This window comes from Cnephaeus nilssonii (assembly GCF_951640355.1).
Source record: "Cnephaeus nilssonii genome assembly, chromosome: 4".
In the NCBI taxonomy this organism is placed as follows: Eukaryota; Metazoa; Chordata; class Mammalia; order Chiroptera; family Vespertilionidae; genus Cnephaeus; species Cnephaeus nilssonii.
The window spans coordinates 91570730-91593281 of record NC_137075.1 but is presented as its reverse complement, the minus strand read 5'-3'; the positions used below and the strand labels follow the sequence as shown (position 1 = coordinate 91593281).

General features: G+C 40.5%; 1 protein-coding gene across 18 annotated transcripts in view; it reads right to left on the bottom strand.

Annotated features, from left to right (window-relative positions):
• The window catches only part of NRXN3 (neurexin 3), a gene marked incomplete at both ends in the record, with an annotated part of 1469510 nt that overhangs the window by 182643 nt on the left and 1264315 nt on the right, over nucleotides 1–22552 (bottom strand). For all 18 annotated transcript variants that reach the window (XM_079767585.1, XM_079767570.1, XM_079767583.1 and 15 more), the window contains one exon: nucleotides 4618–4789. In XM_079767585.1, coding sequence (XP_079623711.1) covers nucleotides 4618–4789 — 172 coding nt within the window. The remainder of the gene's footprint in view (nucleotides 1–4617; nucleotides 4790–22552) is intronic.

Below are 22552 nucleotides of genomic sequence, written 5' to 3'. Positions count from 1 at the left end.
TAATAGCAAACCCAGTTCTCTCATAGCATAGAGTGAGGCTCAAGTGTAATAAAGCATATGAAAGCAATTTGAGCTGCAGGAAGCACTACAGTGTTTTTACTTACAATGCCTATAAAGACAAAGCTTTGCCCAGCCAGTATTGCTCAGTGGTTGAGTATCAACCCATAAAACAGTAGGTCACAGTTTGATTTCTGGTCAGGGCACATGCCCAGGTTGTTGGCTCGATCCCCAGTAGGGGGCATGTGGGAGGCAGCTGATCAATATTTCTCTCTCATCTATGTTTCTATCTCTCTATCCCTCTCCCTTCCTCTCTCTCTAAAATCAATAAAAACATATTTTAACAAAATACAAGGAGTTGTGGAATTTGATACACTCAAATAGAAAGATGGATATTTCTAATCTAGGGCCTAGAAGGGGAGACAATTCTCTATTCTTTTCAGGTTCAGAGTGGTCAAGAGGGATTTTTAACTTAGAACATCAGTGGGCATTTTATTGACTCAGGAAGGAAATACCAGTCAAGAGCACTTCACCTGACGTGGACTGCAGTATCAAGAAGGAAAACAAACAAACAACGGAGACCCTATTCTCCTGAATACCATCTGTATAGAAAGATGGAAAGTCAGAGCTGCTTATCAGTCTTCACTTTCCAGGAATCTTGGATCTGACTTGAAAAGCCCCTTACTGCATGGTGTTCAGGTTTCTTAAAACTCTGATGACACAACCAGCCACCCACCGTGGAGGTAGAGGATCTTTCAACCATCCCAGGTAGCCCAGCTCCCAGGGGGCCTAGAGCTGGGGCTAAAATTAATTTATCAGGCTCAGCTCACCTCTCACCTTCCTTCCTTGCATTGTGTCAAGAAAGTAATCAGAGGCTTTATAAAGAACATTTGTCAGTGTCTGGATGCTGGCTTGGGGCTGATTCTCCTTTTATTTCCACCTCCTGTTCCTTAGCCTTTCTATTTCCAGGTTCAAAGAAAGAAGGTACTTTTGAGTTCTATCTCTCAGAATTAATGGATATAAGATTCCAATGGCTACAGAACCTTTTTCCATTTGGATCATTCCCCCAGCTAGTTTATAAATATCTCACAGTGGGATGTTTCAGGAGAGCCACATAAAACCCCATCAATGCCCATGAGAAGATTCTGGAGTTGACCCATTCACCCTGACACACAGGGACCTGTGGAGAACATGTCTTCAGAATAAGAAAATTTGGGTGAATATTCCATAGGAACCACCCAATATGTCTTTACTGTTTAAACATTAGCAAGAAACAAATAGCACTACTGAACTCCTCTTGGTGGTTTTTCTATTTATTATACTCAATAAAACAGAATAGCTTAGAAAAAGGAGAATGCAACACTTTTCTAGAAACTGTGTCCAGGTGGCTTTGTTCTTTGATTCCTGGATACCGGGTGTATTTTGCTCTTACGGTTTAATACAGATTAATTAAACATGATTGGATTGCTCTACTGATGCTTTCAATTTTGTTAAATGGGTCCTTTCAGTCTCAAAGGAAAGCAGGCAGGAGAGAAAGTAAGGTACCCAAGCTCAAAGGTGAGCCACTCCTAGGAAGGCTTGGAAGAGTGCACCTGGAATGTTGCACCTTCCAATCCAGGCAACTGAGTAAAGTGAGAGCTCCTTCAAATACTCAGTATTCTTTCAATTGCCCCATGGAAGCACATTGCCATTGCTGTCAGGTTTGCTTGGACTTGTTACAAATGAGTCTTTTAGCACAGTTAAAAGAACTTCTCTTTTTAAAGGAGGATTTTCAACTCTACATCTCAGAATAACCATGTATGTGTGGTTATGGATACTCACTTTTGTAATATGATGCTTTAAGTAAAGGAATAAACCTAAGATGCCACAAAAATAATGTTGCTCACTTCTATCTACACAGTTTTCAAAATAGCCCCCAGTTTGCTGTGGGGCAATAATGGGAATCTGTCTAGTTGAGAACAAGAGAATCTGGTCTTCCTTCTGTCAATCGTTCACTCTGTGACCTTAGGAGAGACAGCATCTCCCTGGGTCTCCTTTTAAATTTGAAAAGGAGAAAAAGGATACCTATTCTACCCAACTTAATAGTCAAAATAAAATAATCTGTATAAGTGAATATATAATAGTAAAAAAATGCTACCCAAACGTTTGGAAATCCTCATAGCTAACATTTATTGAATATTGACTTACTTGACCCAGAATTATGTTAAGTATTTTACATGTGTTCAACTCATTTAATCTTCACATTAATCCTGGAAAGTAAGTATTAGTACTACTAACATTTTACAGACTAGGAAACAACTGTTCTGGAGGTTAAATAACTTCCCTAAGATTTGGAAGTGGATCACAAAACAGGAAAAAAAAAAGCACTTACTTAGGGAACCAAGAAAACAGAGTGAAAAATTAGAAGGTGGGGAGAAAGAATCTGATATATTTTGAAAGCATTACGGTGATCATCAGAGAAAAATCAGACCTGTTAGGTATTCTCACACTTAGGGTTTAGTGTTGTTGTATTTTGAATTATATGTGGAGAGAGGCACCAAATATTTCAGTGTTTAGGGCATCTCCAGGTCTTAATCCAGCCTGTCTTAGACTCCCAGGGAATAGCACCAGCATCCCAACTCCAGCCAGTTGCCTCCAAAGCCCATACTATAACTACTATACTGCATCATGTCCTACAATAATACTTATTATTAGTAAATAACAATTACCAGCAGCTACTAGTAATAATAGTTTTCAGTGTGAAGCAATGTCAATAAATAAAGCTTTTTCTTTGTTTTGAAAACATAGGAAAAAACCTGTAATTTGGAACTAAAGATACAAAGAGGTAGGCACACAGCAAGGGTCACTGGTCTCCTTATATGTCTGTGGCTTTAAAATTACCACCAAAGAGCCTTTTCATTGCTGGCAGCAAACTCATAGATTCTATACTGGCTCAGGGCAAGTGGTTAATATCAATTTAGAAATCTTTGAAATTCCTAATAAAAACATAACAAACCCTACAGCAGCACCAGCAGGGCCAATGATAACATGCATGGAGAGAGACCGATTTTTCCTATGAGCAAATAAACAGCTTTTAAGACCTCAAGCTATTTTGATTTCCCTGCAACCCCCACCCCATGGAGTTTAAGCAAGAAGCATTTAAAAATCAGGTCTATTGGTGTCTAGTGAATTTGGATGATGATAAAAATTCAGAGTGGCTGTTAACACCTCTGGCTCTCTTCCAAGGCTCAAAGATAATCTCATAAGGTCATTTTTCTGTGACTTAATTTCAGAAGTGCTAAATGTATGATAAGAGACTCCCAGCAAAGGCTGAGCTGGATACTGTATGGAGATTGAGAAGGTAGATAAAAGGGCAGGTGGGGCTTTCTGCTTCAATAACTTGGGAGTCTTGTATGCTATTTGTAGATGCTCCCATAATTTTAAAATCAAACATAGGAAGACTGGTTATTAGAGGGGGGAAACCCAGCAGCACAGTAGCACAGTTACTCCTGATTGGCATTAAAAAAAATAATGCTGAATTAGGTGTGAAATAATCACAGTCTTCAGGTCATTCAAAATTCTTGAGCCACAATTATTAATAGCTAAACAGCTCTTATATTTCCAAAAAATGTGCCTCTGGCTTTCTCATCTCTGTGCACATCTCACTATGAAGGAAGTGAGAGGATAAAAGTGAGGAAATTATGGGGAGTTCAGAGTGCAGAAGTTTGACAGTCAGACATAGCATTGTGGCTACATTAATGAAAGGTTCAGTATTCTGTACTCTTCTCTTGCATCCACCAGGTAATAATACTATTGTGGAGCAAAGGCCCTTAGCCAAAGTATTTTCCTTTCCATTCCTGAAAAATTTATTATCAGGGCTCTTTTCCTGGGAGAAGTGAGAGATGGGAGGGAAAACGAACGGATTATTTAAATGATCTCTTTTAAAGAAGGCAACCTTCCCTCCCACTGCCCTTGATTCAGCCATCTGGCTCTGGAGTTTGTTGGCAAATGCTCCTTGAGTATAAAATTTAAACAGATGATTAACCCCTCTCCCTCCCATACCAGAATGCTTTCTATTAAAACCCCTACTAGGACCAATCTCTAAATATCAAGGTAGGCTTAGTGTTAGTGAAAAAAAAATTGGCAAAATCAACCAAATGAATGAAATCCTATCCTTAGTTTTTCTGTTACTCTGACTTATTGTTCATCCATTCAAGTTTAGTAAACTTCCTTTCACAGTCTTTCTGCAATCTTTGGCCATGTGTACCTAACTAAATAATAGCACAAAGTCCCTGATCTCAAATTGACTATTTCATGATGATCAATAGAAGCTCATGATAAAGATGGTATGCCTTCCCTAAGGCATTGCTCATCATTTGCAGTGCCCTGGAAATCCTAAAGTAATCGTCTCGGTATGAGCCAGTTGGGTTGACAAACAGTGTTCAGTGTATAATTAGTAAGTCTCCAGAAGCTCCCTACACTGGACCAAGTCCTAAAGAAATGACTTATTTTCTCATACAAAAACCAGAAATGTACACTAATGTTCAGTGTTTTATGATTTAGTGATGGTCATGAAAAAATTACCATTTATAAGAATGGGAGAGCAAAAAAGAGTACAGTCATTGAGAGTAAAACATGTACCTGTGGGGTAATGCTCATTCACTGGCCAGTTGTCCACCTGAAGTGTGGCATTGCCTCCATTCCTGGTGAAGCGCACCACGTGGTATTTACCATCATTTACTGGGGTTCTCTCTTCTTTGATGGAGATGTCAACTGTGCCGATATTGAAAACAACCCCGATTTTCCCCTGTTCCTGTAAGAGAGAAACACAAAAGGCATAGTTGTTACCAACCACAAGGTTTTCTCTTTTTAAAGTTGATCCGCCAACTAACAATAAATGTGTAGGTACTCAGAGGGAGGTGTCAGCATGAAGTTAACAATCTCTCCACGGGCTTTCATCCTAAACATAAAACCAACAGTATCAAGCTACCCCAGTTGCTCTCACAGACTGCACAGCATAGGTTACATCATTTGATAGTCCTCAACAGATATCAAAGTTGGGACCACAGAACTACCTAATAACTGTACAGTAGCACAGCAAAGCTCACTTCTGTGTAGTGAGTTAGGCCTGTTTTCTAGGAGATACTAATAAGACATTGGACCCTACAGCACCATACAATTCAGATTGAGGATTAAAGAGTGAAACTAAGCCTTGTACATTTTGGGTAATCAAGGCCAAGAAGAGGGGTGCCGAATCATTAGAAATCAATGAAAGAGGAGCTATCATTATGGACCAACTCCTGATGATACATTTCTAAAATAGAAAATGTGTCCTCAGTAGAGTCCAGGGACACTGAGCTGGGGTTTTCAGAGTCAGGTGGCTGTCACCTTTCCCACACTTGTAGCCCTAGTCCTGAGGTTAATCCAAAGAGGGATGCAATATTCAGTACTAAAGCTTTATGTTACACAGCAGAAGATACCTCTGATACCCAAAAAGACTTCTGCAGGTGAAAACACAATGAATTCCAAAAGGAAAACACTGTGGCAATGGAAGGAATGATTATGGTGCTGGTGATGGTGGTGGTGAAGGTGGAGGTCGTGATATCATCCACCTCCTAGGAAGTGAAATATTGATAAGTAACAGTGCAATTAAAACTCTTACTGTTCTCCTCTGATAATTAGTTACAACCAAGTGTTAGGATAAGTATTAAACTGAGACATAAAATGAAAATAACCTTAGTGACCAGAATCAGTCTCTCTCCACATCTTGGAAAGGCATCAAGGCATGTAGGGCGCCAGGGGGAATAGGCAAAGGGATAGTCCGACTTATTGACTTATTGGCTATAGGTTGGACATTGACCGATGGTATAATTTTGTTGTAATTCCGATGTTCTACAAGACTGAGTCACAGTATTTATTCACATAGTCCCATATCCTCTGTTTCCTAATTCAAGAAGTAGAAGAAGAAGAAGACAAGGAGGAGGAGAAAGAAGGGGAAGTGAGAGGGAGAAGGAAGAGGAGGAGGGGACAAGTAGGAGAAGAAAGAGAAGGTTATAGGAAAAGAAGTCTAGAATCCATATGAACTAACATGTAAGAAAGATTTTGCTGAATCTCAGATTTAGTAATTTGGTTCAGTCATTCATTTATTCAATCATTCAATACATAAATGCAATGTTTATTAAGCACTTACTGTGCTTAAAGTTGATAAATTATGACTTCTGGTGAGATTTTAGGCACTGGTCTCCATAGAGTTAGTACGCTTCACTTATCTTTTTTAAAAGACAGGCTTTCCTCAACTTCCCAGTTTTTCTTTAGTAAATGAACACACCTTGTGCCCAACCAAGAATCTTGATCTTAGAAAGTAGGAATCTAGGCTGATCAACCAAGGCTGCTTTCAGTAGGCAGAGATGCTGAGATACAGGGTGGATATCACTGTTTCCTTTGTACCCAGCATACAGCACACAATGTAAAATGATGCCTGCAATTCCCAGGTTCTGTTCTCTGGGAAAACTGATTTGGGTGCTTGCCAAAGTAGTGACTCCATTCACCCATGATTTCTTAAATCCCTGTTTGTTGTGACATTATGTTCTCAGTGTTGTTCTGTTTTATTTCCACCTCTTCATCTTCAGCACTAAAGTATCTAACATTAAGATATGATGCATAGATAAATGTATCTGATGATATTTTTGCATAGTTTATGCCCATAATTAATAATATTATGATCCATTTTATTCTTACTCCTTAATTCTCTAGGAATTCAGAAATGTCAATATAACTTCTTTTGCTTTTTCTTAGTTAAACAATTAATGTTCTTTGCTAAGGCTGTGTGTGTGTGTGTGTGTGTGTGTGTGTGTGTGTGTGTGTGCCTAGTCACCCTCATTCCTAAATAAGCAAAGCTATAGGAATCTGAGTCAGAATCTGTTTAGCAGAATAAATGGACTGGAGGAGTTAAGAAACCATGACTGCAGGCACCATTACTCCTCTGCCCATACCATACAAGTGGGCTGTTCATTGCATCACTATTCTTCAATGAGAAGCCACTGTATAAATCCTGGATGTGTGGCAAGGACTGCTAGTGATTCAACTCGCCTCTGAGTCACTAATTAATCTGTATGGAGAACAGTTTGAGGGTGAAAGAGGTGAGCTTTACTAGTAAACCAGCCCTCTGCAGCTTTTCAGCCACAGCAGTGGCCAAGTACGGTTCTGGCTCAGTGAGCTGGATGATCAGGTAGATATATTCTTGGGCAGATTCTCTGCAAGATCCATAATAGATTCAGGGAGAGGAAAGATTTAATCTCTGCCAGAGTAAATATTTGGTCCTTATCTGAGGCTCCACACATTTGCTGCCGCAATTGCTGTTTCAGAGAGATCTTCCTAATCCTGCTCACATATGGCCAATGTCGACAGAGACTCCCAACCACTGTGTTCCTGTAGTGGTAAACGTGGCTGTACTAGACCTCGGATGTGGTCTCTTCAATCGCATAAAATTTCATTACTTCAACCTCCTCGTCGTTTGTCATGGGACCACAGTGGCATTATACACTGTGGCTAACTGCTTTGTCTCAGTTCATTATAAGCCTTGTGGCAAATACCCAGATAGTCATGCAGGTTTGAATCCATCATGCTCAGCTGTCATGAAAATAAACTCTCATGGTCCATGTGTCCACAAAAGAGAAGATTTAAGAGCTAAAAATCTTGGCTTCAGAGTCAACCCTGACTGTCCTTGGGCAGGTTACTTAACTTTTCTGGCCCATTTCTTGATACCAGATTATGCAGATAGGATACCAGCTTTACATACTTCATAAGGCCATTCTAAGGCTGAGATGATATGATTAATATCTGAGCACTTTATAAATAATAATATAAGATACAAACAGAAGAGAAATGAGATCAAGAGAAGAAACTATGCAATTGTTTGACCATATACAACACTGATTACTGCAGAAGTTAATTGGTTCAGAAGAATAAACACGGGTTTTAGCACAGCATGATTCCAATAATGCCTGTGGTTCTGAAAGCTCTATGACCTTAGGCAGGTTATTTAACTTATTTCTTACTTTCCTACTATAAAAGGGATGTGTGTTGATGTATGTTGCATGGCCAGTATTGGTCAGTGTTTGAGCATAGACCTGTGAACCAAGAGGTCATGGTTTGATTCCCAGTCAGGGCACATGTCCAGATTGTAGCTTCGAACCTCAGTAGGGGGCATACAGGAGGTAGCCAATCAATGATTATCTCTCATCATTGATGTTTCTATCTCTTTCTCTCTCTCCCTCTCTGAAAACATAAAGGGGGGGAGGACATGTGGATGAAGGAAAAGACTACCTCTAAAGCTTTTTGAGGATTTTAGAAGAACACACAGGTATGAAACCCTGGCAGGTGGCTGTGCATATTTTGGGACCTCAATTAATGTCAGTCATAATTCCCCTTTCTTTCCCTCATTAGTGAAGTTAACATAGTGGCAAGAGCTTCAGGACTATTGGCTTGGCCACACTGTCATCAAGAAATACAATGAAAATAAATGAAGATTTTAGCAAATGGGACATTACAAAACAACATTTGAAAGGTTGATTTCCTGTCACAATTTAGTATTTGCTTTCTCTTCATGTTCCTTGGTGGCATTTATACACCTCCCCAAGATAAGCAAAGTGTGGCTGCAAAAACAGTATGACTATAAATGATAATAACTGCACACCCATCACTATCAAAGTTGCTACCCAGTCAGTCACCTCAATCTATGTTTTTCTTCAATACTACGAAGACAAGTGGTAAATCAGAGGACATTGCTAAAGAATCTTCAGGTGCATTCAGGAAAAATAAATAAATAAAAACTGCAGGGCACAGTAAATAGCTGTCTTTAAATAGCCAGCAAGTCATTCTTCATCAATAATGACTGTTTAAGAGCCCACCTGGTTCATCAAATGAGTCAGGTTCCAGTTTTCTGATCTTCCGTCAGCTACATTACATTTCATGCTGTGGAGGTGACCCCAGAAATACTGCCGACACTAGGGTCACATTTCAGGAGCAAAAATACACAAGGGCCAAGAAAAATCCTCAGGAATAAATATCTCCCTCAAGGCAATTTTTTCATTCACTCTTGAGTGCCCCCGAAGAAGGCAGAATGTACCTTCCACTATTTCAAAAAATTTCAGCTGACTGAAACAGAACTGGGCCTCTCACATGTATGCCAGGGAGGTGTGCAAAGGAAGCAGTTCTCAGTATCTTCCTTTCCAGGCTTCCCACAGAATCTGGGAGCTCAATGTAAGGCAGTAATACAAGGAGAATGGCATATATGTGATTCCTCTTGGGTCCACATACTGCCAGGTCTGCCATACCCATTTCAGGGTCTGGGTCCTAGAATACAAAGTTACCAATGGCACTGTTTGCAATATTTTTCTAGTCCCCTCCCCTCCACCATTGCAGGCTCATAGTAAGAGAGAACTGCTGTGTCCCTTTGTAATGTGGAGAGCCAAGAGACCAGTGTTGATCAATCTATTGGGGTCACTCCTGAGCCACACACTTAACTGCTGGTGTGAGACCCACCAGAGTTCTCGCCTTTTCTCTCAACCACTCCACTCAGAAAATTCCTGCTAGTGGCTTCTTTGTCAGCCTGGCTCACTGAGTGAGGATGGCAACGAGCCAACTAACAATGGACATAGAATATGACTGAGAAACGAAGTTTGGTTGCTTGATGCCACCATTTATTTTTTAGAATAAAATTTTATTAATTTTTAGAGTGAGAGGAAGGAAGAGGATGAGAGAGAAAGAGAGAGATCCATGTGAGAGTGTAACATCCATTGGCTGCCTCCTGCATGCTCCATACCCAGGAACCAGCTGCAAGCCCATCAAGTGCCCTGATGGGGACTTGAACTGGGAACTTTTTGGTGCAGGGACAAGGCCTAACCAACTGAGCAACACTGGCCAGGAGGGCTCCAAATATTTTAAGCTGTTTGTTGCCAAACATAACCCAGACGACCTTGATGGACAGAGTAGGTGGTTGGCAAATATTTTTTGATAGAATAATTTTTAAATTCTCCAATTACCCTTCAGATTGTATATGTTAAAGACAGAGAGTGAGAGAATTGGGAATTCACCAACTAATAGGAGACATATTTAAGATCAGAATGCAAATCTGTCTGACTTAAAAAACCCATAGATTTTTCCACCATGTTATATTTCAGTCACATGTGTTACATGTTGCAATTGGATATATATATATACTTTATGTCTGCCTAACCTATCTGTTTAACTTAATTTAGGTATCTCAAATATAGGAATTCTATCAGTGTTTAGAAAATGTTTTTTGAATTAATGGATAAGTGAATCAATGAATACTGAATTTGAATGTGTGGGTATAATAGAAAAGAATGGCTAAATTTTGGCTAAACAGGATATGAACACGATAGGATAAAGTAGATAATTGGTCGCATATATTCAGATTTTTTTTTCAATAAATATTGGGCAAAACATATAGTCTCATTGTGCTTTATATATGCAGTCAGTAAAATACAAAGAGATGATGTACAATTTATTGGATTCATTGGATAATTTTGGCTGAGGGAGAATTACATTGATGTTCTCTAGGATAAAACACTGCATTAGAACACTTTTGAGGCTCTTTTTGTGACTATTAATTGACTTTCATGAAAAGCATCGGTTCATTCTTTCAATGTTACTGTCTCATCTCCTTGTTCTAGACCCAGGACAATCGTTAGCTAAGAAGCACCAAGTGTACACTTTGGGTGTGCAGAGCCATGCACTGTTAAAGGGTTCAAAATATGTAAGAAATTAGGTCTCTCCCTGGAGAAGTCAGAGATGGAGAATCAGCCCATCAGGAATCATCCAGAGTGATAAGACTTCAGCTGTGAGCCTTGAAGAGGGTTTGGACTTTCACTGTCATCCATGACAATGACCATGTCCCCTTCCCTTGAAGGACTTAACTGTGGCTGTGACATGAAGAACAGGGGAGGATAAATTGTTTGTCCTGGGTTCCAGAAACCATTAAGACTTATAATCTGAAGACCTGAACCCAGTCAAAGCTCTGCCTCTCATTGTCCAGGTGATCTTGAGCAGGTCCCTCCTCTATCTTAATCTCAAGCTATCCGTATGAACAATGAGAATAACAACACAAAGACAACAACAATAATACCTGTGTTAATTGGTAATTAAGAGAAATGAAGTGCTTTCAAAAGTAAAATATAGCAATGATGTTGATGGTGGGGTGACATTAATGATTATAATGAATATGCTGGTAGGATAACTGGGTGAGAAATAGTAAGACAGATGATGGTGGAGTCAGGGGCTTTTGCGCATGACCTACAGAATACTTCTCTATTTGGAATGACTACCTCCCATTCAAGTTCATCAACTCCAGATTGTCCCTAGAAAATTCACATGAAATGGCTTGGAAATTAATTCTGTTTTCCTAAATCTGCACAGGTCTCCATGACCTTTGCACCCATCCAGCAAAATTGCATCCACCTCTCACCCTGGCTGCAGCTGTGCTTCACCTGGTGTTTTGCTGATGTCTGTTTATATGAGATCAATCAATTAAAGAGGATTAGATCCACAGTCTGAAATACTAACAGAGGGCCAAGAGAGATAAGACTGATAAATAGCTCAAGACAGCTTCATCTCTAACTACAAGCAAGGAAAAAAAAAAAGGGAGAGAGAGAAAGCAGGGATGACAGCTTAGGACAACAGGAACTCTGACCTGAAGGGGGAATCAAGGAAGGACAAGACAGCAGATGCAAGTAAATAAGATGCAAGTCTGAGCCAAGGCTCTAACAGCCACAGTCACAGACTGGAATACTGAGTCATCATGTCCTTCAAGTTCACTCTGAATATTCACTTCACTTCCCAGACCCCAATGTCACAATGCTTTGTTTGGTAGTTAAGTCTGACTACAGAGCAAAAATTAAAGTTCATTTTTGTAGGAGCCCCAGTGTTACGCCAAGACTTGGAGCAGTCTCCTGGCAGAACTCGGGTGACAGCTGGCAGGGCAGTGCTGACTGAAACCCAGTGACGACCAAATATTTCCCATAAATTCCTTGCTTTCCCCGCAAATCTTCACCACAGCTGTGAGACAACCACCCGATGGCCTTCATAAAGAGACCATAAGCCCTGTGTGCACAGTAATAGCATTCGAATCCTCAAAATTGGGAAGTACGTTTTAAATCATCTAGCATTTTCCTAAAACCTCCTACATCTTATCTGCGTGCTTACCAAGTGTGATCCTGAGACCACCAGTGGCAGCAGCACCTGGGAAGGTATTAGAAATGCAAATTCTTGAATCTTATGCCAGACTCTCTGCATCAGAAACTCTGGAGTGGGGCCCAGCAATCTGTATTCTCACATGCCCTCCAGGTTCTTGCTAAAGTCAGGGAACCATTTCCTTTTATCAATGTCTTGGTTCCACTAGGGCAGTAGTTTCAATGGGAGGTGCTTTTGTGCCTAGTGATTTTCATAACTGGGTGTGGGGTGCTACTGGCATCTAGTGGGTACAGGCCAGGGCAGGTATGCTGCTTACTATCTGACAATACACAACAAAGAAATATCTGGCCCATGACATCAACAGAGCCACTATTGAGAAACTGCAGTAAGGAGTACAAAACTTCAGTCACTCAACAAATGTCCATAAACCATGTACACCAGATAGAAACTGGTCTACAAATATTTACCTATCATTTAACTTATTCCCCACAAAACTTCTATAATGCATGTATGCATGCAGACAACACAGACACAGACACAATACATGTGTACATCAGTGCATGCCTGTTTGTATACACATATACATTTTTTATATATTTCACCTAGCTTGTGGTCCAGCCCTCAAAGAACAGGGTGAGCAAAGAGCATATGGGGATCATCTCTAGACACTCCTCCTACTCTATGTTGAGCTCAAGGGCCCATTTTATAGATATAAACTTGGAAATGCAAGCTCACACAGCCAAAATGTGGTACGTCTAAATTGCATGTCCTATATTTCTTTCCTGATCTGGTCTTGGTTAACCTTCTTCTCTTTTCTTATTTTTTTAATATATTTTTATTGATTTCAGAGGGGAAGGGAGAAGGAGAGAGAGATAGAAACATCAATCATGAGAATCATTAATCGGCTGCCTCCTGCATACCCCACACTGGGGATCAAGCTACAACCTGGTAATGTGCCCTGACGGAGAATCAAACCCTGACCTCCTGCTTCATAGGTCCATGCTCAACCACACTCAGGCACCCTCTTCTCTTTTACATAATTGCTGATAGCCCCTAAGGGAGTCAGTCACCCAGTACATCTCCCCTGGCACAATGACATGAGCTGATAGTCTCAACTCCAATTTAGTCCCTTGATCCTTCCTTATAGACTAGTCAGTTTCCACAAAGATGTCTGGTCAGTTCTGAGTGGGCTGCAAAGGAGAGACTTCCTCTCTTAGTACTAGATAGTCCAACCTGATGATGATGATCAGGTCCTCCATAGAAGATAGACCAGTAAATAGCTACTAACCTTCTAAGATCTATTCTGAAGTTCCAAGGAAACCTTTAGTGATTCTCTACAGTGCTTTACTATTTAATTATTTTTCAAGTGACAGACTGAGTTAACATTATGGCTTCAAGGTGAATGGACCTATGTGAATAAAAAACATAAACCAAGAACTAATAATTCTTGGTTTAATAAGTAAAGCATTCTTAGTCACTTCCATAGATAAATTCCCAGGCTAACCTCTATACCTCTATATCATTTTCTAGCAAAAAAAAGAGAGAGAGAGATTTATTATATACATTTCATAACTGATAAATTCAGTGTACTTGGGATGGTCAGAAAATCTGATGTAGATTATTGCATTATTTTAATGATGCCTTTGCTGAATGGGTATGCAAAGGTTGTAGGAGGCAGATTGGCCTAAGGCAGAGGATCAGCAAACTGTGAGCCAAATCTGGCTGCTGCCTGTTTATGTAAATAAAGTTTTATTGGAACACAGATATGCTCAATCATTTACATATTGTCTGTGGCTGCTTTTATGTTATATTAGCAAAGTTGAAGAGTTGCAACAAAAATCATGTGGCCTAAAATATTTACTCTCTGGCCCCTTAGAGAAAAATTTTGCTGACCCCTATTATAGAAGCTTGCATAACTTAAAGCTAACCATAATTTATTTTCAACTTTAGACCAATAGTTTATATTTAAGCATGCAAAATAACTCAAATATGAGTGGGGAAGTCAAATGAGAAGGAGGCCTATACCTGTTCAGTCAATGATTACCTGGTAAAGAGAGCACACTTCTATTAAGTTAAGACAAAATATAGAAAAATGCACCCAATTTAGGCATGGACTCATCTATCTCAGATTCCATTAAGGGTGCTTTAGACACTAAAATCAATTCAACATAACACTGTTTGAAGGTGAGCAGCTGCAGATACAGAAAAATAAATTAGAGGCTTCTGGCAAAAGATGACGGTAGAGAGGAATAGTCTGGTAATGGAGGAGACAGAGCAAAGTTGTAAAGTTATTAAAATTATAATGACCTGACACTTCTTTCTGAAAATTTGTTTAGTTCTGTGGAGTGAATCATGTACATGTTAAAAGCTTGGGACTCTAAGAGCCAGCACACATCATTCTGATGCTAGGATGGCAGTTCACTGCATTAGATGGAATAAGAGAAGAACATAGTATTGCAACCCAATGAATATCTGTCTCCAGGACTCCAATGCATCTACCAGACACTTAAGTTCCTTGAGTGATAAATGGTGATTCACTGAGCTCTCTTGGTTTACCTGCAAGGAGATTCTACTGTGTCATCTTAGGATGAACACGCTGAAATAGGGGCTCATTTTTCATTTCCTAGTTATCGTAAACAAAATGGCCAGCAGACGCTAATATATCAGCAATGGCTGTCTGCATGCAGGGACACCAGTGTGTGTGTGTCCTGGAGATAGTGTCTCAGGGAGGTATTTTCTCCAGGTGATGCTTTATGGCTCTCCACTTTGTCTACTAGCACCACTGTAACATTCTGTCTTGGATCTTATCAGCACTTCTAATTCAAAAGGTTGATTCTGACCTACCTCCAATCACCATAATAAAAGCAGCGGGGGGTGGGGTGGGGGAGAGAGTTAAATTTAAACCACTGCAGCACATTTAGAAAAGGTAGGCCTGCTGGCCTCCAGAGGGCATCAAAGCCACTACCCAGGGAGTCATCTGGACACCTGAGCAGAGGTATAAAAAGAAGAATGTTTTCCTTGGGCCTCAGGTGAGTTTAGTTAAAGTAATCCAAATGGGAAACTTGCAAACACATCAAAGGGAGCTGACTCATGCCTTAGGAAAGGCAAACAACTTACCAGCAGGGAGAATTGTTTCAAAGCTTTATGCTCTTTTGATAGAATAATCCGAGAACAGGTCTCCTTATTTTACCTGAATTTTGTATATGTACCAAATTATAAAGTGAGTCAGTTTCAGCTCAATGGAGGAAATATCCCTGAGAAACAGAATCATCACTCCTCTATGATACTGCATGAACTCTGAGCAGTCCAAGAGCCAGCCACAGCATTAGATACACAGATTATCCATGGAGTTTATCATAAATCCATATACAACATGAAGGATTGTTCACATTACGGCATTTAAAGGACACATACATTCCTTCTCTCTCTTCTTTATGTGTGCACTTCAATTTTATTATTGATATAAATATGCTAAAATACTTTATCCAAAAGCCTAAAGAATACACTGTTAGAGAGGTGTGTGTGTGTGTGTGTGTGTGTGTGTGTGTGTGTGTGTGTGTGTGTATGTGTGACCTTAAAATTTAACATGCCCAAAAGTTAGTTTCTATGACCCTCTCCTTTCTTTTCTTTTCTTAATATATTTTTATTGATTTCAGAGAGGAAGGGAGAGGGAGAGAAAGATAGAAACATCAATGATGATAATCATTGATAGGCTGCCTCCTGCAGGCCCCCAACTGGGGATCACGCCCACAACCTGGGCATGTGACCTTGTCTGGATTCAAACTGGGGACCTTTCAGTCCACAGGTGGACAATCTATCCAATGAGCCAAACCATCTAGGCATCTCCTTTCTTTTTTAAGTAAAGTGATGATGACTTAGGAGGATCTAGGCCCTTGTGTGTCTATCAAAAGGCATCTGTGGTCAAGTTCTAATTCAGCTCTTGGACAGTCCCTGGACAGTTAGTAGAAACCCTGAGACTTCACTTCCACAGAAGGCCTTTCAGGAATGTGAACCAATCACAGAACAAGCTGTAGATTCCAGGGTGAATCAAACATCAGAATGATCTAGAGTCAACATGAGCTCCAGGGAATGCAACTGATTAGACATTAGGCATCACTGATCCTGGAATGACCCAAAAACAGGACAGATCACCCAGGTCTGGCTCACCCTGAAGCTGAATGAGATAGCCTTCCTTAGGTCAGGAAGAGATATCCTTTAGTTACAGAGTCCAGCTTTTCTAGTCAATGTGCATAGATGTATAGAACTAAATACAACTCTACAAGCATTTCTCTTGGAGCCATCTTGAATTAACTAGATCTATACTCCATTAATCCTATAATCTCTCCAGTATCTATTTAACAATAAAATCAATTATTTGGGCTAATTCATTTAAATTTTTTAACAGAATGATTCTCTTCCCCAATCAGACCTTGAGCATTATGAGAGCAAACAATATATTTTTATTTTTTTACTAGAGGCCCAGTGCATGAAATTCATGCCCTCAGCAAGGTCCTTCAGCCCAGCCTGTGCCCTCTCACAGTCCGGGAGGCCTCGGGAGATGTCTGACTGACAGCTTAGGCCCACGGGGAGCGGGCCTAAGAAATCAGTTGGACATCCTTAGCGCTGCTGCGGAGGTGGGAGAGGCTCCTGCCACCACTGCTGGGCTCACCAGCCATGAGCCTGGCTTCTGGCTGAGCGGCGCTCCCCCTGTGGGAGCACACTGACCACCAGGGGACAGCTCCTGCATTGAGCCTCTGCCCCCTGGTGGTCAGTGCATGTCATAGTGACTGGTCGTTCTGCCATTCGGTTGATTTGGATATTAGCCTTTTATTATATAGGATGTCTTTCTTCATTAAGGTGCTCACTAAATGATCAGTTGAGCTCCTGGCACAATGGCATTTCTCAGCAAGCCATACTTTAGTGCAGAGTGCAATATCTCCATCCATGGTTCATTTTCTCTTTCTCAATTTTGCTTTGGGAGTGTTTTGAAATGTGGATTATGACCATATCTCGGGGGATCATGGCCATTATTTATTGCACATAGTCTACTGAGCAGTCTTCAGGAGACACAAGCCTGGGTGGCCAGAGAAGAACTTGTTCTGTAGACCTGGAGGTGAGAGGTTCTGTGTTCCATTACCAAGGCTCTCAACCCACCCTGCTTCTTTACTGGGTCTACATTAAAACTGAAGGCTGGAAGTGGACACTACTCCATCCCATTCCCAGTTCCTTGATCCAGGTGATTCCCATTAAACACCAATTTAACCACGGAATGATCCAAGATGCCAGACTTTCAGGAAAACTAATCTTCATGTTACTGCCTTTCTCTAAACTCCTCTGAGCAGCCAGTGCTGGACAGTGTGATGTTCAAGCTCTGTCCTCTGGGAGGCCATCCCCTCATCAATGTCTTTTTGGTACACCTTTGAGTAGCCTGTACTACAACCACCATCCATTTTCAATTTGTACTAGACTTGCCAAATTGAGGATGTTTACACAAAGCGATATTCATAAAACAATACCTTTACTTCTCCAAATCAATGTGGCATAAGTCAGAGTCATGTTGTAAAAATTTCGTGATCAAGTATCTGCTGATCATGCACTCTGTACGAGGCCCCTTGTTGGGCCCATAAGAAGCTAGAGAAATATATCCAGCATTGTTCCACACTCAAGAGTGATGCTATAAAAAGGGCAATGGCACAGGAGTCAGAGGATGTAGACATAAGATCTAATTGTTCACTGTCGCAGGTCCTGAGACAAGTCACCAATACTCCAGGCATAGTTTCCTCATGTGTAAGACAAGGATGGCATCACTGAGCTTACTGGATGATGATGAAAATAAAGAAATGTTTGTGACAGTAATTTGAAATATATGAAGCACTAAAAAAATCATTATAAAATACATGGAGATAAGAAGACAAATAGAGATGAGCACAGAGTTGACTAAGTTAAGATAAAGAATATTCCCACTCAATATTTTCAAATAGACATCCACCAACAGTCCTTGACAAATTGTCCCAGTGACTGGAGCAAGAGGACTCACTCTGCCCTTCAGGACAGAAAAATGCCTTAGTTTGGAGGGGTCAGGCCCATGGTGAAAAAATTTAAACTGTAGTTAGATAAGATATAACTAGGTATATGCAGATGAGGTGGTAAGGAGGATTGGAGAAGTTTAGAAAGCTGAAAGAAAATAAAACACAGTCTGTAAAAGGGAAAAAGAGGAAATAATTGGCATAACTTTTCTTTTTTAAGAATATCAACCAGCTGTCACTAATTTTGCCAAGATAAAAACCTTTGAATGTTAATATAGACTTTCAGGGTTCAATAAATTAAAAAAATTAAGGTTATAAACATGTTAAATCTTAGAGAATATTTTCTCTCTTGTCCAAAGGACCCTCCCAAACCCCATGGCAAATATTTCTTTGCTGATGGCACAATTACATTTATGGAATTTAGAAAACTATACACTCAAAAAAAATAGAAATAAAATGCTTTATTTCCCAAGTGTGCCCTGAGGCTAACTCCCCTACTTTCTTCTGTAGGCATCTCTTCCAGCAGGAGAAGAGCTCTAGCTGTTTAGAAAAGCAATGATTCGTGTTGCACTTAACACCTGATGCTGGCCCAGAGGTTCAGAGGCCATCAGGAAAGGCATCATAGAAGCGATGCTAGAGCACCCATGATTCAGCAGTGAACAGCTATCTTACTGTTACTAACTAGCCATGTACATGTCCAGTGATAGATGAGAGTCGTTTAAGGTAGTGATTAAGGTCAGAAGAAAGGAAAAACATAAAGGAGAGGAAGCAAAGTAATAGGGATGCAGACAAGGGATTAGACAAGTGCAACTAAACCTGTCCACCACGCCTCACTGAAAGAAAAACAACAACAACAACAACAAAAACAGTTCCCCAGACTTTCAAACATATATGTTCAAGGTGGGGCAAAGTAGGCTTACAGCCTGGCTGGTGTTGCTCAGTGGTTGAGTGTCAAACTATGAACCAGGAGGTCAGGCTTCAATTCCCAGTCAGGGTACATGCTGAGGTTGCAGGTTCAGTCCTCTGTGGGGGGTGTGCAGGAGGCAGCTGGTCAATGATTCTCTCTCATCATTGATTTTTCTATCTCCCTCTCCCTTCCTCTCTGAAATCAATACAAACATATGAAAAAAAAGTAGTTTTACAGTTGTGAGCACTCAAAACACAGAGTTTATTCCTGTATTATTATTTTTTAAGTACTGTATTATTTTCCATACCAACAACTATAAACCTACTTTTGTACCCCCCTGTATTTCTTCCTACTCTACGCTGTACTGACTTCAGGACACTTTCTGCAGGCAAATACCTAGAGTCAAGCACCTTAGTGACCTATCCACAAGCAGAGCTCATTCCTTATCAGACAACCAAGTAATGACCTAACTGGTGCTTCAGGGAGGTGGCTCAATTCAGGGTTTTAATGCACTTGCCATAGATTAAAGCTCAACAACAAAAGCTATCACTGTTAGGCAGCCTCCTACAAAGGTACAAAGGTCTGATTTAAACAAAACAGACTTCCTCTGAACTTCACCTTGACTTAGAATCACACCAATAGGAATTGTACATTTAGCCAATAAACAATAAGTTTAATAAATGCCAGCAAACATAGTGATAATAAAATACATTATTGAAAGTTGCCCAAGAGCAACTTTAGTATAGAAAGGTACATATAAATTTTATGTAAATACACTTTTAGTTCTGTGAGTTCATATATCTGTATGGCTATAACTATCAGGAAAAATTTAATGTAGGCCACTGCTCTAGAACTACCATTTAATTTTGAGCAGACCATGATATTGAAAAAATTATTTTAGTTATATAACACACTTGCCAAATATATCAAAAATGGTCATTGCAATACAACAGCTAGAAAAACAGAATCACTACTCTACCGTAATGTTGAGTTTTAAGTGGGCAATAAATCATAGCACTCTCCATTCTGAATTCCAAGCCAGTTGAGAAATAGACACAGGCTAAATGACCAGCAAACTTTATTGTGTGTGAAGCTGAATTGGAGACGTGGACCTGGCCACACATCAGGCTTCCTATTCCTATTTCTAGTCCTGTTCCCTTTCCCCATTGCCCCCTGCAAAGATTAAATTAGCATGGGTATTCCCAAATCAGGGAAAAGAACCCCCAAATAGGAAGAAGAGAGGAAGTGGTCTCACCAGTCCTGTAAAGACACTTCATCCAATCCCTCCAACTAGATAAGGGATGGAGAGAAGGTACAAGGTATGTCACCTGGTATTTTCTTTCCAGAAACAGCAGTTGCTTCATAGTATGATATAGATGGGGAACCATCCTTTTTCTAACATACAATAAGCCCAAATAAACTCTCTCCAGGCAAACCTACCAATACAGATGGACTCTTAAGAGGAGCTAGAGAGCCAGTCCTCAAGCATTGAAAGAGGACTTGTTCATCAGAGTTTGGTATATGTTTGGGAATTTCAAAATTCGCTTTATGGTCATGTTGACGCTGCCTCTTATTAACCAGTTAACAACTATCACTGTTTCTGCTGGTGGTTGAAATCTTAGTAATAGGCAGCTGTTGGATCCAGATGTCTTGGAGCTTTGTGCACTGGGGTGCCAGAAAAAAATATGAAAGGGAAGGATGTTAAATATCACTCACAAGCCAAGAAATTACAATCCTAATTGTTAAGATTTTCATTGGGCCCATGAACCTTTCTTTACATCACAAACGTCTGCCTCCTTCTTAAGGGGCCCAGAGCTGTCATTTACATCAGGGTGCCAGCCTGGATTCTCTAGCACAGCCCAACTATGCTGTCAGCCCCAAATTGCAAGGGATGCATATAATCACCATATTCACTGCGACAGTCTAGGCAATAATGATACCCACTTCCTGTAATGAAACTAAAGTATATGAGCTGCCTGTCAGCTGCCTCTGGCCAAGTGATACAACCTGCAATTTATTTAACAAACTGAGACATCAGAAAAACCAGTGCTTTCAATGGGCTTCCTTACTTTGTTTGGCTTTTCAGCCTGTCTTACTGGTAGGAGGTGGTCTCAGTGGAGTTGAAAAGACAAAAAAAAAAAAAAAAAGTGGAATCTGCCCTAGAAGTAGAAAACCCAGTGAAACCATTTCTTGGTGCTCACAACACTACTGTTGCCAGCTGGGCAAATATCAAACTCTTCAGCTTGGTATCTTAGATCTTCCATTATCAGAAATTTGTTCCTGGTATTCTTACCAAACTTTCTGCACTTCTGTACCATCCTTAATCATTGATTAGTCTAGCCATTAATTCAGCAAGTATGTATTGTGCACCTACTGTGTACAAGATATTGTGTTAGGCATCAATTCCAAAATGAACAGCACCATCTACCTTTCAAATACTTCTTGTGCTGATTCAGAGTCCCGAGGATGGTGACAACTATCAAGAAGGATGGAAACTGGAATGAATTTCAATGGGCTGTTATAAGGTAACCCACCTCAGGCTTCTAGGGAACTACCTGATAAGATGATCCAGGAATTTTCACAACTTCAACAGATCTTTAATGATCTACTCAAGGACAATAAAAATGTGGAAGAGACTGGCTTTAAGTTAGAGCGATGTGAGAAAGCTTTATAACGGAAGGGTTTAAATTTAATGCTGAACATGGACAGAATGTGGATGGTTCAATTTGAATGATCTCATATCAACAGAACCAAAGAGATAAAGATCACTTAACTTGGGTTTGGAATCCAGGGAACCTGAGTTTAACCCTAGACTGTTCCATAGGAGTCAAGTAAGATCTGAGTGTTGGTCCTCTCTGAGTATTAGCTTTATTATCTCAAAAATGGCAATAAAAATACTTAGTCTATGTACCACAGACAGTAGTTATGAGAATGAACTGAGATAATATATGTAAAAGTGCCTGGTAAATTGTAATGCACAATACATGTACCAGATTAGTAGGTGCTCTACATTAATTGTTGATTTTATTTTATACTAGAGGCCTGGTGCATGAAATCCATGCATGGGGGGGTCCCCTCAGCCCAGCCTGCACCCTCTCCAATCCGGGACCCCTCAGGGGATGTCTGACTGCTGGGATTGAGCCTAAACCGGCAGTTGGACATCCCTCTCACAATCCTGGACCGCTGACTCCTAACAGCTCACCTTCCTGCCTGCCTGATCGCCCCTTACCGCCTCTTCCTGCTGGCCTGATTGCCTGTAACTGCCCCCCTTCTGGCCTGATCACCCCTCACTGCCCCCTCCTACTGGCCTGGTCACCCCCAACTTCTCCCCAATCTGCTTGGTTGCCCCCAAACTGCCCTGCCTGCTAGCCTGATTGCCCCCAACTGCCCCCTCCCCATGCTGGTCTGGTCGCCCCTCACTGCCCCCCTC